This window comes from Cariama cristata, unplaced genomic scaffold, assembly GCF_000690535.1.
Source record: "Cariama cristata isolate BGI_N322 unplaced genomic scaffold, ASM69053v1 scaffold12319, whole genome shotgun sequence".
NCBI lineage: Eukaryota > Metazoa > Chordata > Aves > Cariamiformes > Cariamidae > Cariama > Cariama cristata.
This window is the reverse complement of record NW_009636484.1, coordinates 39,228-54,427: the sequence shown is the minus strand read 5'-3', so window position 1 is coordinate 54,427 and position 15,200 is coordinate 39,228. Positions and strand designations below refer to the sequence as shown.

General features: G+C 38.8%; 1 protein-coding gene across 1 annotated transcript in view; it reads right to left on the bottom strand.

Moving 5' to 3' along the window:
• Positions 1 to 15,200, bottom strand: part of LOC104167626 (DNA polymerase nu-like) — a gene marked incomplete at its 5' end in the record, with an annotated part of 78,986 nt that overhangs the window by 26,007 nt on the left and 37,779 nt on the right. The window contains 3 exons of the mRNA XM_009707936.1: positions 1,650 to 1,760; positions 4,572 to 4,703; positions 11,959 to 12,041. Of these exons, the coding sequence (XP_009706238.1) occupies positions 1,650 to 1,760; positions 4,572 to 4,703; positions 11,959 to 12,041 (326 nt within the window). The remainder of the gene's footprint in view (positions 1 to 1,649; positions 1,761 to 4,571; positions 4,704 to 11,958; positions 12,042 to 15,200) is intronic.

Sequence of the window (15,200 nt, the reverse complement as noted above, 5' to 3'; positions counted from 1 at the left end):
GGTTGTACAGGCATGCCCAGTGTTACAAACATGCAAGCTTTGCTGCAGATTTTATAAGGATATTTTAAAATTCTAGTTGGGTGCCTACTACAGGAAGGCAGCCACCACTTCAGCACAACTATTATTCAAGCAACAGAGTATATATTAGAATCCTGGATCTGTACATATCCTTGCAGAGACTACTTAAATTCAGTTAGCAATTACAAGGAGTGTCAAATGTGACATAAATACTTAAGTCATTTTTAAAATGAAACATTAAAATGAATAATATTTGGAGAGGGAAAAAAGAAAAAACACATGATCTTTTCAAAAGGAAAATTCAAATCACTTTATAAAAAGCATGCCATCACCATCTCTAGAAAGCACTTTTTACTTGCCTGTAAATTGTACGTTTCCAATACAACTTAATGAAAACCCTGTCAGCATCATCCAATTGAAAAAATAATTCTTCCAAGGGGCAGTTTGGTAGGAGGGATCTCAGCCTTGGACTGCCAGCTCAGTTTTCATTTTTTCCTTTATGTGGCTAAATTCCATACAAGACTGACCATCAAGCGATTTAAATAGAGTACGTTAATGAATCAGCTTAACTAACATTTAAGCACTTTATGCTGATTTTTACATTTCCAACCTATATGGCAAATCTGCAATGATTTCCTGTGAAAAACACCTTTTTCCTTGCCCTCTACAGAATTAAGTTTGAATGTGCCTTACAAAGAATGAGTTGGGTTTCAAAACAAATAATAACAATGCAGGACCCTTGTAATGTTGTGTATTTCTTAAACTACAGCTATCTGGCAAAATAAAAGCTAGAATCTGTAAACAGTATAATCACAAAAACCCTTTTGGTGTAACAATCAAAACCAGAAAGGAAAATGTTTTAAGACAACAATACTTCTGAAGCACTGAATTCTAGATATTCTCTCTATACACAGTTTGTATCTAAACCTATATTTAACTACCACAGAGCTCTATAGTGTATTAGAACATTGATACTGTTATTATTATGATACTGTATACTGGAAATTTCCAAGATAGACAGAATACATCATTTAAACTTCTCTTTCACAGTAAAACTCATGCCTCAGTAGTCTACTCTAGCAGACTACTCCAACCTATATGGCAAATTTGCAGTGTTTTTCTGTGAAAAAACACCTTTTCTCTCACCCTCCACAGAATTAAGTTTGAGTGTTCCTTACAAAGAATGAGTTGGGTTTCAAAAAAAAATAATAACAATCCTTGTAATGTTGTATGTTTCTTAAACTAAAGCTACCTGGCAAAATAAAAGCTAGAATCTGTAAGCAGCATAATCACAGAAACGCTTTTGGAGTAACAAAAGTAGGCTACTAGAATATTCATTGTTTTGAGATTATCAGAGTTGTTGTCCACTAAAGCCAAGCACAGATAAAGAGATAGGCAGGTAACCGGGAAGACAATCCTTGTAATGTTGTATGTTTCTTAAACTAAAGCTACCTGGCAAAATAAAAGCTAGAATCTGTAAGCAGCATAATCACAGAAACGCTTTTGGAGTAACAAAAGTAGGCTACTAGAATATTCATTGTTTTGAGATTATCAGAGTTGTTGTCCACTAAAGCCAAGCACAGATAAAGAGATAGGCAGGTAACCGGGAAGGTAGGCAGGTAGTTTTTTACCTTGAACAACGAAATTGACAGCCTGCCTCTCCGCTTGAGTGCGTAGTTTGTAATCCTGTGCATTGATATTAGCCAGTGGTCTTTTACGTCCCATTATGGAAACCACGTAACCTTGTAGGATTGAAATAGAAATTAGTATTCTTACAGTGGTGAAAATTAAATTTCAAAAATTCTTTTTGAAGATAATAGAGATTTTTGTAATTATGTGCTGCCTGAGTCAATCTAATATTTTGCCCTCTGAAAATAACCAGAGCTTCTCTTATTTAAACCTTAAACACCTATTGTATTTTTGGCCTAAAAATTATTCCATTCAGAGAATTTGTACATGTTATACAAGGAAAACTTCTGTTCATTAAAGCTGTATTTTCATTAGGAATGTCTACTAATATACCAGCAAACTTTCTCTCTGGGAGATGAAACTATAAATACCTAGCAGAATTAGCTATCTATTAGCAGCCATAATTAAAGCTTTTCATGCAATGAATAGTTTACTTGGGAATAGCAAAGAAAAATCAATTTGTAGGGTAATTAAAGCATTTATTAATATTTTCCAAAATTATCAAATAGTTTTGGGGAAAAACCCCAAAGTTGTAACTTTTTTTCAATTTACTTTATATGGTATTTTCATGTTCCTTTTACAGTCAAACTTCCTTAACTCTAGTGTGGTGGGTTTTTTTAGTTTGAAAGAAATACTTGAAAACACAGTTAAAGCCTTATGTTAGGCCTAATGACATATTTTGCCAAACTATTTTGGAGGGCAAGTGAGAGTTGTTGAGAAAGGAAAAGAGATATGAGGAACCTCTTGTCAAAATAACACACACAAAACCTTATTTGAGCTTATCTTCAAAACTAAACTTTTCTTATTTTAAGAAAAATGAAAAATCATCCATGTTAAAAATATGTCTGTATGAAATCTGTCGTTATACTTCTGACCACCTTGGCTATCCATGAATTTTCATAAGATACCATGAAGGTTCAGACTGCCACGGAGTTTCATCTCCTCTTTGGCAACCAAGATATGCTAGCACATGCGGTAAAGAGACTTCTTCAAATACAAAGTTATGACCTTACTATGGACAACACATACCCAGACTTATGTGCAGAGGATGAAGATTGTTCTGATGAATTAATACAGCTTTCTGTGAATCAGTATATTTCCAGGAGTGCTGATACAAGAAGTACCAGTATTGGAACAAGGAGCTGAATTATCTGGAGGTTAGGATATTCTTTGGCAAATCAGTCTTTCCAATTTAACTAAGATTTTCCATGAAGAACAGTATCTCAAGATGGAATTCTTGAAACATTTGATTCTCAGGGGAAAACAGATTTACGGTAATATCCTTATTCCTATGTGGTGTGTCTCCACAACAGAATCACCCTTACAATACTCATAGCTGGTTAGCATCCCCAAACAAATACCATCTTGTAGATAATAGTGGTAGAATATGCTTCTGTGGTCAAAGATTAATCTGCAAATACATATTTGAATGAGGTCTTAATGTAGTCTTTTTAATATGTTGATAATTCCATCAAAACCCAACAACAATATAATGACATATATACTAACACACTAACAAAAATATCTTCATCATACATTAATATTATTTATATGATTTCATGTCTACACGGAGTATCAGATATACGTAACACTTAAATAATATTAGTCAGGTAGGTGCCGTTCACCTTTGAACTGCAGATAAGTAAGGAAAAGTTATCTGACAATTAGCTCACTAAGTTGGAATGCTTTTGTTGTTGAATTAGCAAGAAAAATATTAAATAATGTTGATCTACTGCAGATTTTTTAAGCTTGTACAACCAAATCAGATTGTCCTTCTACCACTAATGGTTAAAAAAATGGTTGATAGCTGGGAGTGAGAGGAGGAGTAAGTACTAATTAGACAAGTAAGAAAAGAATGCTAAGTTATTTTAAATAGATTAAAAATATATAAAATGTGTAATATTTTACTAGATATGTTATGTTGGGCATTATTATAGCTAAAATAGATTCTCGGTAACTTCACTTTTTTTTAGTAATATTAATGAAAAAAGGAATGCAACTGTGTGACACAATGATGATTCATGCTTCCAGTAGATTTTTAAGCCCTACAAAGTACAAAAAAGGAATACTATCCATTTTCATGACTGGAAGTCAGTTATATGTTTCTATCATGACACTCACCCATACAATGATGGGTAGTATTATATTGCAAACTTACTATTTAGTTCTACAAAATGGCTTAGTACTGTATACCCTATTAAGAAACAAAATAAATCAATTTTGACAGTTCTGCTAATTAGCTTTTAAAAGACAATATTTCAAGCAGCTATATTTTCTCTCCTCAAATTGCTGCACTCCTAGGATTCACTAAATATACATTAATATGTAGACTAAAACCAAATTTGATGCAAGAAGAGTTTGCAGCTGCTGACTCCAAGAAGTACTCTGCAAACATCTGTCATCACAGACACCACCTGAACTTCAAGAACATAAATTCTGTCTCATGCAAATTAAAAAATACATTAAAAAGAATTGGCTCTGTAAATTGGTTCTTTGGCTAAATGGCTGAACTTCCATGGTCTGGCAGCCATGTAGCATATTTATTAAGTAAAAGATTCCTTGGGCTTTTTGTGTTGGAGCACATTATATGTCAAAATGATGCAGTCTAACTTGACATTAAGTAGGGTTCACTCTGAGAACAGATGTCTTATTCTGTTAGCATCTTTCTGAGAGAAGGCAGACAGGTTCAACCAGCTCCTCTTAGGGTTAAAAAAGAAAAAAAAACTGACTAGACAAGAAATTATATTCCATCTTTTTTGTTGTCCTATAACTATCTGAATTTGGGTCGAGCTGAATCTTTGTCTTCACCACTGTCACACAGTGCTGACTAGTAAACAAAAATATGCTTATAGACTTTGAATTACCTTTATTTCGGCATTGTTCAATGGTTTTCTTTGTAAATTCATGTACTTTCTTGTATTTTTGCATAAAACTCTCTATAAATTGACTGGCTTGAAGAGGAGTAATTCTGAGGCAGTCAGCAAGACGTTCTTTACCTGGTAGTAAAGAAATTATCTTTATTTTGCAATAAAGCAGAAGAGAAATCCACTACATACAATAGCACTGTTGTATTCACAATTAGTGGAATTAGTTACCTTTACTTACCTCTATGAAAGAGGACGAATTTGATATACTGCAATCATATTTCAACAAAGCAAATGTTTAACTTTGAGCTTGAATGTTTTACTGAAGTTACTGGATTAAGAACATACTTACTAAGAGATATAGAAGAAGTATGTAATTAAGAAATCCCTAGTTATAATTTATACCTATAAAGTGGTTGAAATCTCTTTTGTTCACAGAATAGCTTTAAGTGTAATTTTACTAGTTCAGTGTTGAAATCTGCAAACTTTGAGGAGCATATAAGGAATTTGAAATCAATTTTAAACAAACACAAATGGGAATTAAGGTCTAAAAAAGGATGGAGATGTGGCTGGTTGAGTTTAGCTCAAAGCTTTATATTTGGTGTAGAAGTCACGGCAAAATTTAACTGCTGAAGCAATCAGACCAAGTAGCCTGATTTTAGAAAGGCTGTTAAGAGTCTGAGTCCCACAGATTTCAAACAATCTTAGGCTCCTCAATGTCTGTAAAAATCTGGGTCCAAGTTGCGAAATAAAACAGTTGGAAAAAGAAAAAGCAGAAAACCGTTTCAATAGAGAGAGAAAGGAATAATAGCTTTTGGATAGGATATAGGTGCACAATATATATTACCTTGGATCTAAGACCATTTATAAGATAAGGTGGAAAAAAGCTGAAGACAGTTTTCCAGAGTGTGAAAATATAAACTAAAAGAGCTACAGTTTAAACACATTTATAAACCAAACAGTTCCAGTAAAAATAAAACATACATCAACTTTAGTCATATGAGGTTTGAAAGACAGATATATTTGTCAGCTGCACAGCAACACAAAACCAGCACTGTGTCTGCAAATAACATAAGCTGAGAAGTGATGTCTCAAGGCACCAAAGGCATAGAATAGTTATTGTCACAGTAATACTGTCAAGAAAAATTATCTAGCATTTTTGAAAGAGAGAAGATTTCAGCCACCTAAATGCCATCACTGTCAGTCTGATGTGCATTTCAGAACAATTCTGTAGCATTTTATTCTCAGACATGCCAGGATCTGCACTGAGCTGCAGGAACACCAATCTGGACAAGGTGCTAGAAGAAGAAATTCACAAGACATCCAGGAGGACTCTTGCTGAGCTATTATATGTCTGTACATTTATTTGACATCTAATTAATTTAGGTTTTCTTCCTGGGTCAGCAAATGACAAATCTATCTGCTAAAGCACACACTGTTAACAGCTAGGAGACTGCTGTGGCTTCCTTAGAGAACTTTAACATCTAAGTTTGTCCATGTTATCCATTTAAAGAACTATTGATATACAGAACAAAGTATTGCATAAAATAGTAGGAAAATTAAGCCACACTATCAGTAAGGAAGTCTGAAAGGTTCCAGCAAAATGCAGTTCCTGGGAAGCAAAAAGAGGGGAATGTACACCCACGTAATTGCATCAGATCATGTTCCACACTACAGGAGCACAGGCTATGTGAAGCAATGCTCAGGAAGACTAAAGCTTCCCCGAGCACTCTCCTTGAGTTATCTGTGCCAGGGGAATTGTTAGCAGCAGCCTATAAGTTTTAGCGTTCTCCATTCTGTAATGTCATCTTTCAAAACTGAAAACATCATTAGTTTCTCTGCTTTTCATTTAAACACCTTGGGATCCCTCTGTCAATCCAGGGCTTGAGCATACTGCCATTGAATGGAATGAATTCCTTATTTTACAGATCATAGAACAGAACCATAGAATCATTACGGTTGGAAGAGACCTCAAAGATCATCAAGTCCAACCGTATACCCAATGCCACCATGCCCGCTAAACCCACTAAACCGTGTCTCGAAGCGCCACATCTAAACGTTTTTTGAACACCTCCGGGGTGGTGAGTGCACCACCTCCCTGGGGAGCCCGTCCCAATGCCTAACGACTCTTACAGTGAAGAAGTTCTTCCTAATATCCAACCTGAACCTCCCCTGGTGCAACTTGAGACATTTCCTATTGTCCTGTCGCTAGTTAGCGGGGAGAAGAGATCAACCCCCACCTCACTACAACCTCCTTTCAGGTCGTTGTAGAGGGTGATAAGGTCTCCCCTCAGCCTCCTCTTCTCCAGGCTAAACAACCCCAGCTCCCTCAGCCACTCCTCATAAGACTTGTTCTCCAGGCCCTTCACTAGCTTTGTCGCTCTTCTCTGGACACGCTCCAGCACCACAATGTCCTTCTTATAGTGAGGGGCCCAAAACTGAACACAGTATTCAAGGTGCAGCCTCACCAGCGCAGAGTACAAAGGGATTATCACTTCCCTAGTCCTGCTGGCCACACTGTTTCTGATACAGGCCAGGATGCTGTTGGCCTTCTTGGCCACCTGGGCACACTGCTGGCTCACGTTCAGCCCGCTGTCGACCAACACCCCCAGGTCTTTTTCCACCGGGCAGCTTTCCAGCCACTCATCCCCAAGCCTGCAGCACTGCATGGGGTTGTTGTGACCGAAGTGCAGGACCTGGCACTTGGTCTTGTTGAATCTCATACAGTTGGCCTCAGCCCATTGATCCAGCCTGTCCAGATCCCTCTGTAGTGCCTTCCTACCCTCCAGCAGATCAACACTCCCACCCAGCTTGGTGTCGTCTGCAAACTTACTGAGGGTGCACTCGATGTTTAAGTTCTCTGTGCTTTAGTTTTACAAGATGACTGAGGCAGAAGCAGGTGAATTGAATTGCTCCAAACCAAGCAAAAGACAGTAATACTGTCATCCGTCTCAGTATTTGGTGTATTTATTAAAGTACCAACTCCTAGACATAACGAGACTCGTCTTATTATACTACTTTTTATCCTCCACGATCATCAGTTATTAATGATAACTTTTCGACACAGGTGGTGGGGGAGCCAACAAGAAAGCCAACAAGGAGAGGTGTGCTGCTGGACACTGACTAACAATCAAAGAAATACTGGTTGGAGATGTGAAGGTTGGGGGCAGCCTTGGCTACAGTGACCATGAGGTGGTGGAGTTCAGGATCCCGTGTGGAGCAAGCAGGGCAATAAGTGGGATTACTTCCCTGGCCTTCAGGAGAGCTAACTTTGGCCTCTTCAGGGACCTGCTTGGAGGGGTCCCATGGGTTAGGGCCCTGGAAGGTAGGGTGCCCCAAGAGAGCTGGTTAATATTCAAGCACCACTTCCTCCAAGCTCGAGATCAGTACATCCCTATGAGCAAGAAATCAAGCAAAGGGGGCAGGAGACCTGCATGGATGAGCAAGGAGCTTCTGGCAGAATTCAAATGGAAGAAAGAAGTTTATGGAATGTGGAAAGGGACAGGCCATTTGGGAGGAATATAGGAATGTTGTCAGAGTATGCAGCGATGTGACAAGGAAGGCTGAGGTCCATTTGGAATTAAGTCTGGCAAGGGACATCAAAGACAACAAGAAGGGCTTCTACAAGTACATCAGTAGCAAAAGGAAGACTAGGGAAAACGTAGGCCCACTGTTGAAGGAGGTGGATACCCTGGTGATGGAAGATACAGAAAAGGTGGTTAATGAACACCTTTGCTTCAGTCTTTATGGCTAAGGCAGGCCCTTATTAATCCCAGACCCTGGAAATAAGAGAAGAAGCCTGGATAAAGGAAGACTTTCCCTTAGATGAGGAGGATCAGGTTAGAGGTCATTCAAGCAAATTGAACACCCACAAATCCATGGGCCCCAATGGGATGGACCCACGCGTGCTGAGGGAGCTGGCAGATGTCATTGCTGAGCCACTCTCCATCATATTTGAAAGGTCGTGGAGAACAGGAGAGGTGCCTAAGGACTGCAGGAAAGCCCATGTCGCTCCTATCTTCAAAAAGGGCAAGAAGGAGGACCCAGGGAACTAGCTGGGTAGATGAAGGGAGAGAAGTGGATATTGTCTACCTTGGCTTCAGCAAGGCTTTTGACACTGTCTCCCATAACAGCCTCATAGGTAAGGTCAGGAAGTGTGGGTTAGATGAGCGGACAGTGAGCAGGATTGAGAACCGGCTGAATGGCAGAACTCAAGAGTCGTGATCAGCTGCAGAGAGTCTAGTTGGAGGCCCATAGCTAGCGATGTTCCCCAGGGGTCAGTTCTGGGTCCAGTCCTGTTTAATTTATTCATCAACGACCTGGATAAAGGGATAGAGTGTACCCTCAGCAAGTTCGCTGATAATATGAAACTGGGAGGAGTGGCTGATACACCAGAAGGCTGTGCTGCCATTCAGGGAGACCTGGACAGGCCAGAGAGTTGGGTGGGGAGCAACCTGATGAAGGTCAACAAGGGCAAGTGTGGAGTCCTGCACTTAGGGAGGAATAACCCCACGCACCAGTACAGGCTGGGGGTTGACCTGCTGCAGAGCAGCCCGATGAAGGACCTGGGAGTCCTGGGGGACAACAAGTTGACCATGAGCCAGCAATGTGCCCTTGTGGCCAAGAAGGCCAATGGCATCTTGGGGTGCATGAGGAAGAGTGTGGCCAGCAGGTCGAGGGAGGTTATCCTCCCCCTCTACTCTGCCCTGGTGAAGCCACATCTCAAGTACTGGGTCTAGTTCTGGGCTCCTCAGTTCAAGAAAGACAAAGAACTACTGGAGAGAATCCAGTGGAAGGCAATGAAGATGATGAGGGGACTGGAGCATCTCTCTTATGAGGAAAGGCTGAGAGAATTGCATCTGCTCAGCATGGAGAAGAGAAGACTGAGAGGAGAGTTCATCAATGCTTACAAATAACTTAAGGGTGGATGTCAAAAGGATGGGGCCAGAGTCTTTTCAGCAGTGGCCAGTGAGAGGTTAAGGGGCAACGGACACAAACTGAAACTCAGGAAGTTCCATCTGAATATGAGGAAGAACTTGTACACATTGAGGGTGGCAGAGCACTGGAACAGGCTGCCCAGAGATCTTGTGGAGTTTCATTCTGTGGAGATATTCAAAACCCGCCTGGATGCAATCCTGTGCAAATTGCTGTAGGTGAACCTGCTTTGGCAGGGGGGTTGGACTAGATCATCTCCAGAGGCTCCTTCCAACCCTGACCATTCTGTGATCCTGTGATTATAGAAAAGACTTGGAAAATATGAACCAAGTGTAACCTAAAGCTAAGAAAACAAAAAGAAAAAAAAAGATTACTATTTACTACATAAAAGATTTTCATTAACTCCTGTAAGCATAATACAGGCAAGCTCCTCAGGGAATGCTTCTGTATTTTTCAATCCCAAAAGAAGTGAAAGAAGTAAGTATTATTCACACTCTTCAGTTGTATCAAAATGTCTCCTTAATGAAAAATTAGCCATCTTTTGAAGGGAGACAAACTGTGGGTGGAATTCAGTCCAACAATTTCAGATATCTAACAATTATTTTTTGTCAGCCCAGTTTCCATCTAAATAGTTTAATGATATCATTCCATGTTATGTCTTAATTAGGATCTGATCACACTGCTAATGAACTGAAGCATCTTATTATCTTTCAGGTGCTTCAGCTGCCCTCATTTGAGAGAGATGGAGACACAAACAAGTAAATGGAGATACTTAAATCAAGCATTGCTGCACTGAAATGTTTAGTGCCTGGTACGGAGCAAGCAAGGGAGTGCCAATACTCTGCTTAATCTAATCATCCAAGTTCTCTACAGCATGAATAGACAGACATAGGCTCTATTGGGAGGCTCTAGCCCCAGTAACTGATGCATTTCCTTTACTCCACTGGTTATATACAGAACTACAGGGCATTCAGCCTGTGGTGATTCAGTCTGATTAAGTCAGGTATCTGCCTGTCCCACCCAGAGCGAAGTGGAGAGGTAGCAAATGTGTAGCATCTGCATGGACCAAGGGGCAGGGGTGCTAATGCTTACCTTCTGTAAAATAATCTAGTGATGAAAACATTCAGGCTGGAAATAGGATATTTGATTCCACTCTCAGCATGGGATGGTCTGAATTTACACTGCAGGGAGCTAGTGCTGGGCTTTTTAAATATAGATTTTAAACACAGATGTTTGAAAAGCAATACAGCTTAATGTAAAAATGCACGTGTGTATATATGTATTCTTATACATATTTATATAATCTACACACACCCTTATACATAAAATAGATATTCTGGAGAGCTGAAATTGAAGTGTTTTTCTCCCCTTTCCAATTGAATGCCCTAAACAATAAATTGAATGCCCTTGGCTAACTCTGCCTTTGGTTCAAGGACTATTGTTGACTCACTGCAAAAAATGATTAAGAAAGCATTCTCACCCAGGAACCCAAGATGTAGTTTTAAGTGCTTCCAAGTTAAATAAAGCCTGCAGCCTAGGGCATGCATTTCCTAAATGAGTTTTCCAAGCACTCATCTTCTGTAGAGCTTTTGGAATTCTGCAGAAGACCTACATAAAACTTAGTTAGCTGTTTACTACAACAAATTCACAAGGGCTTGTAGGCTGATTATACATATGCATCTGTTTTCCCAGAAAAGGTAATTCTAAGCATCTATGAAGCATAAGGAGAGTTGATTCATTTAAGAAATGGTAGGCAGTTTGGAAAGTATGCAGAATGTCTTGATTTATCTAGGACCTGGGAAGGACTTGGGCAGAATGGATAACAGTGTGGATTTTTGCAGGTTTTCTGCAGTTGTGAAGAAATGGCAGCAAACATTAAGATCTACAGAAACACTTTTATACTGTAAGTGTGACTGAGCACTGGCACAGCTTGCTGAGGGAGGTTGTGGAGTCTCCATCCTTGAAGATATTCAAAAGCCGTATGGACACGGTCCTGGGCAACAGGGTCTAGATGTCCCTGCTTGAGCAGAGGGGCTGGATGTGATGACCTCCAGTTGTCCCTTCCAACCTCAGCCATTCTGTGATTCTATAAATGTGTTTTGGAACAATATTGGAGTTCTTTTAATTTCATTATAGTTATTCTCATCTCTGTCTATATACTGACAGAATGCAAAGTCAACTCAAAATTAAACTCATTTTAGATAAAGACAAATGTTTCAGTTTCAGTTACATCAGCAGCAAACAAATACAAAATGAGAGTAATCCTTGTATAAGGCAATGTGGCTGTATTAATTCAATAATTTTGATACTGGGAAGATCATTTAATAATCCTTGATAAAAATAAAAATGTAATACTCTGACAAACTTTTATTCACCTCTAGAAATTCAGTCTACTTATATAAATTATATAAATTACCTACTATAGTTGTTTTTTTTTTCTAAAAATGCCTACCTGCTCCATAAACCACTGAGTAAACTATACGCTTTGCTTGCTCTCTATCAGCATGTTTCACTTGTTCACTTGGAATCCCCTTCCTAAACAAACAAACAAAAATCATACATTTTCAGTTAAAACTAATTGAAGTTTTTATCCCCACAGAAAATGTATGTAAAGTCAATAACCTTTTAATAACTGCAGACTTGTAAGGTATAAATGGAAGCACTTAAGGGCTTTTGTCTTCGGTCAGGAATGCATAACTTCTTTACAAATTTGGTGGAGATAAACCATAGTAAATGAAACTCTCTATTTTAATCCTCATCTTCATCTTTCCTTTTCTTTTTAATCAAATTCTCAGGTAGGAAAAGTCCTACTACTGTATTATTAGTTCTTCAGGTTGAAGAGGATTCAGTATTGACCCATGAGAAAAACTAAATCTTTCCAGCAACAGCGTTTCTTGAAGACGTGATGTATATAGAGACTCAAAGCATAAGTCTGAAAGCTTATTTAAACAAAGTTTATATCAGGGCTTCAATAATAGGAACATGCAACCTTTTATCAAGAATAATGACGGATAAAAGCATGCACTGAATCTCCCCCTATGTCTTACAGAGCTCCACAATATAGATGCTTCATAAAACAGCAGCACTGGCTGTTTTTTAACTAGCGAGTGCAGCTAGTTTACTCCCAGCAAAGTATCATCCTTCCCAGTTCCCATTCATTCAACAACTGATGTAAACAGTCCACGAAAAGGCTAATGGATTTAGCAATTTCCAAATAAAAAGCTAGGACTCTGCAATTGTCAAGTATGTCCCACCTATGCTTTTCCTTATCCAAACGTAGCCCCAGAAAGTATGCTGACATTATTGACAATTGAAAACACTGAAGATTATTGATCATTTGGTTTAAATGGAAGTGCATTGGGGAAAATCTCAATCATCCACTCACACTCTGAAAACAAATACCTATACAAATTGTATTTGGAACATAGAGATGAATTGCTGTCAGAGACACTTGATGACATATGCATGATTTGTGAATAAGTCTCCACATGAGTCTATTCATGATGATTTGGTTGTATTTTTAAAAGCAAAGTTTGCTATGTTTTGTTATGAAAGTTTTTTGCCATGAAGGATGCTTTGTCATGAAAGTTTTGGTTGATGAGCTTTGAGAAAATGGCATATTTCTGTGTATCTTCTTGAAGAAGGGTCTTTCACCACTATTATGGTACTCAAACACCTAGAAAAATCAGCAGAGCCACAAATTTTTGCTTGCTTGGCCCATACACTGATTTTAGCCAAGTCCATGCCCAGTGCTGGTATAATTAGGCACTCTGAATGACAAACAGGTAGACCTTGAGTGCAATCAGATTTAAGCAAGTTCTTATAGCAGTACAGATTTTTTGAAGAGGAAAAATAAAATTGAATATGATTTTGAACTTCCACTGAGCAAACAGTTTTGCAGATGCTCACATTGTTCCTTTGAATGCTACCAGTTGTTCAAAGATCAAATGGACTTTTCACTGCTCATTTTAGGCTGAGAAACATGAAGAACCTGATAATTTCATACACAGTGTTTTCCATCCGTAACAAAGACTATTCCCACTTAAGTCAATCATTCTGGTAGTTGGAGACTCTTATAATTTCCCTTCTTAATTATGCCAGGTCAAAAGTTCATTACTCTTTTGAATAAAGTAGCTTGAAATTCCCAAATGTACCTGAATAAGAGGACAAAGTGGCATTTGGATCTAATAAGTGCAGAATTATGAAACTAGACATCATTAAGGATTTCCTGAAGCAATCTCTGGCAGAAAGTCCACAGGAATTTCCTGAAGAACCTGGCCGAAAGCTACATATACACTTGAGAAAGCATCTATCCAGCATCAAGAGGGAAAACAGAATCTGGTAAGAGAGTAGATCTTACCTGAGGATCTTTCTGAGTTGAAGAACCAAGGCTGAAGAACACTTAAACTAGGGAAGCAATACAAAATGCAATACTGCTTTCCTAACACTGCATAATTCAAACTGCCTGGAGAAGGCAAGAGATAGGAGTACAGAAATAGAACTTGCAGATTTACTTAAGTCTGAGGCTAGAGACAACCAAGAGCCAAGGGGTCAGCAGGATGCAACTATGTTGGCTGCTCACATCTTTGAAAAAGAAGGGCTATAACAGAAAGAACACTGTGGGTAAGAAGTCATGGAGATCTGAAGAGGAACATACATACTTATAGGATTATAGTACTGAGGAAGACAGAAGACGAGAGCCTTGCTGGGAGGGACTGATGGTTCTAGAGAAGCCTTAACAGTGAAAGAAGACACTAGAACTTGAATATATTTGGTCTCTTCTCCCCGGTAACTAGTGATAGGACAAGAGGAATCGGTCTCAAGTTGCGCCAGGGGAGGTTCAGGCTCGACATTAGAAAGAACTTCTTCACTGTTAGAGTCATTAGGCATTGGAATGGGCTCCCCAGGGAGGTGGTGGAGTCACCATCCCTGGAGGTGTTCAAAAACGTTTAGATGTGGCGCTTCAAGACATGGTTTAGTGGGCATGGTGGCATTGGGTATACGGTTGGACTTGATGATCTTTGAGGTCTCTTCCAACCATAATGATTCTATGATTCTATATGAACAGCAAGTCCCACCACTAGGATTTTAAGGATGATTTTGCATTATTCAAGCTTCAACTTGAAAGGGCTAACTGGGAAAAACAGATAGACTTATTGCTGGAATCATGATAGGCAGTGTCAGGAGGAGGATCCTGTGTTTCCATTGTAAGCAATCACAATAACACCTTGCCTAACACAATTATTGGTGCAGATGTATGTGCATCATGTGATCATGGCAATCACAACAGTCACTTAGCATTTCCTGATCTTTGTTTAGTTGTGAAACACGTGAGAAGCAATTAAAATTTCAGAGCTTTATGTCAAATATTTAAATATTTCTTTTAATATAATGCCAAAACCAAAATGGTCAGTCAACACCTCCTAGTGTGTTAGAATGGGAAAGGTGAGCGCTTGGCAGAGAGGCATTCCATCTAGCACTCTGTATATTTGTAAATTTATGTACCACATTGAAGAATCTGGAATAATAAAGTATGAAATTGCCATATAAATCACAAGTGCTCGAGCAAACAGAAGTCATTAATCAAAACTATTTCTTTTTTTTCTAATAATGAAAACATTTTTTTTCTGTTTGTATTGACAATGATTGGTTTCTACTTAGAATGCTTGATTCCTTCTGTAATATAGAATGGCA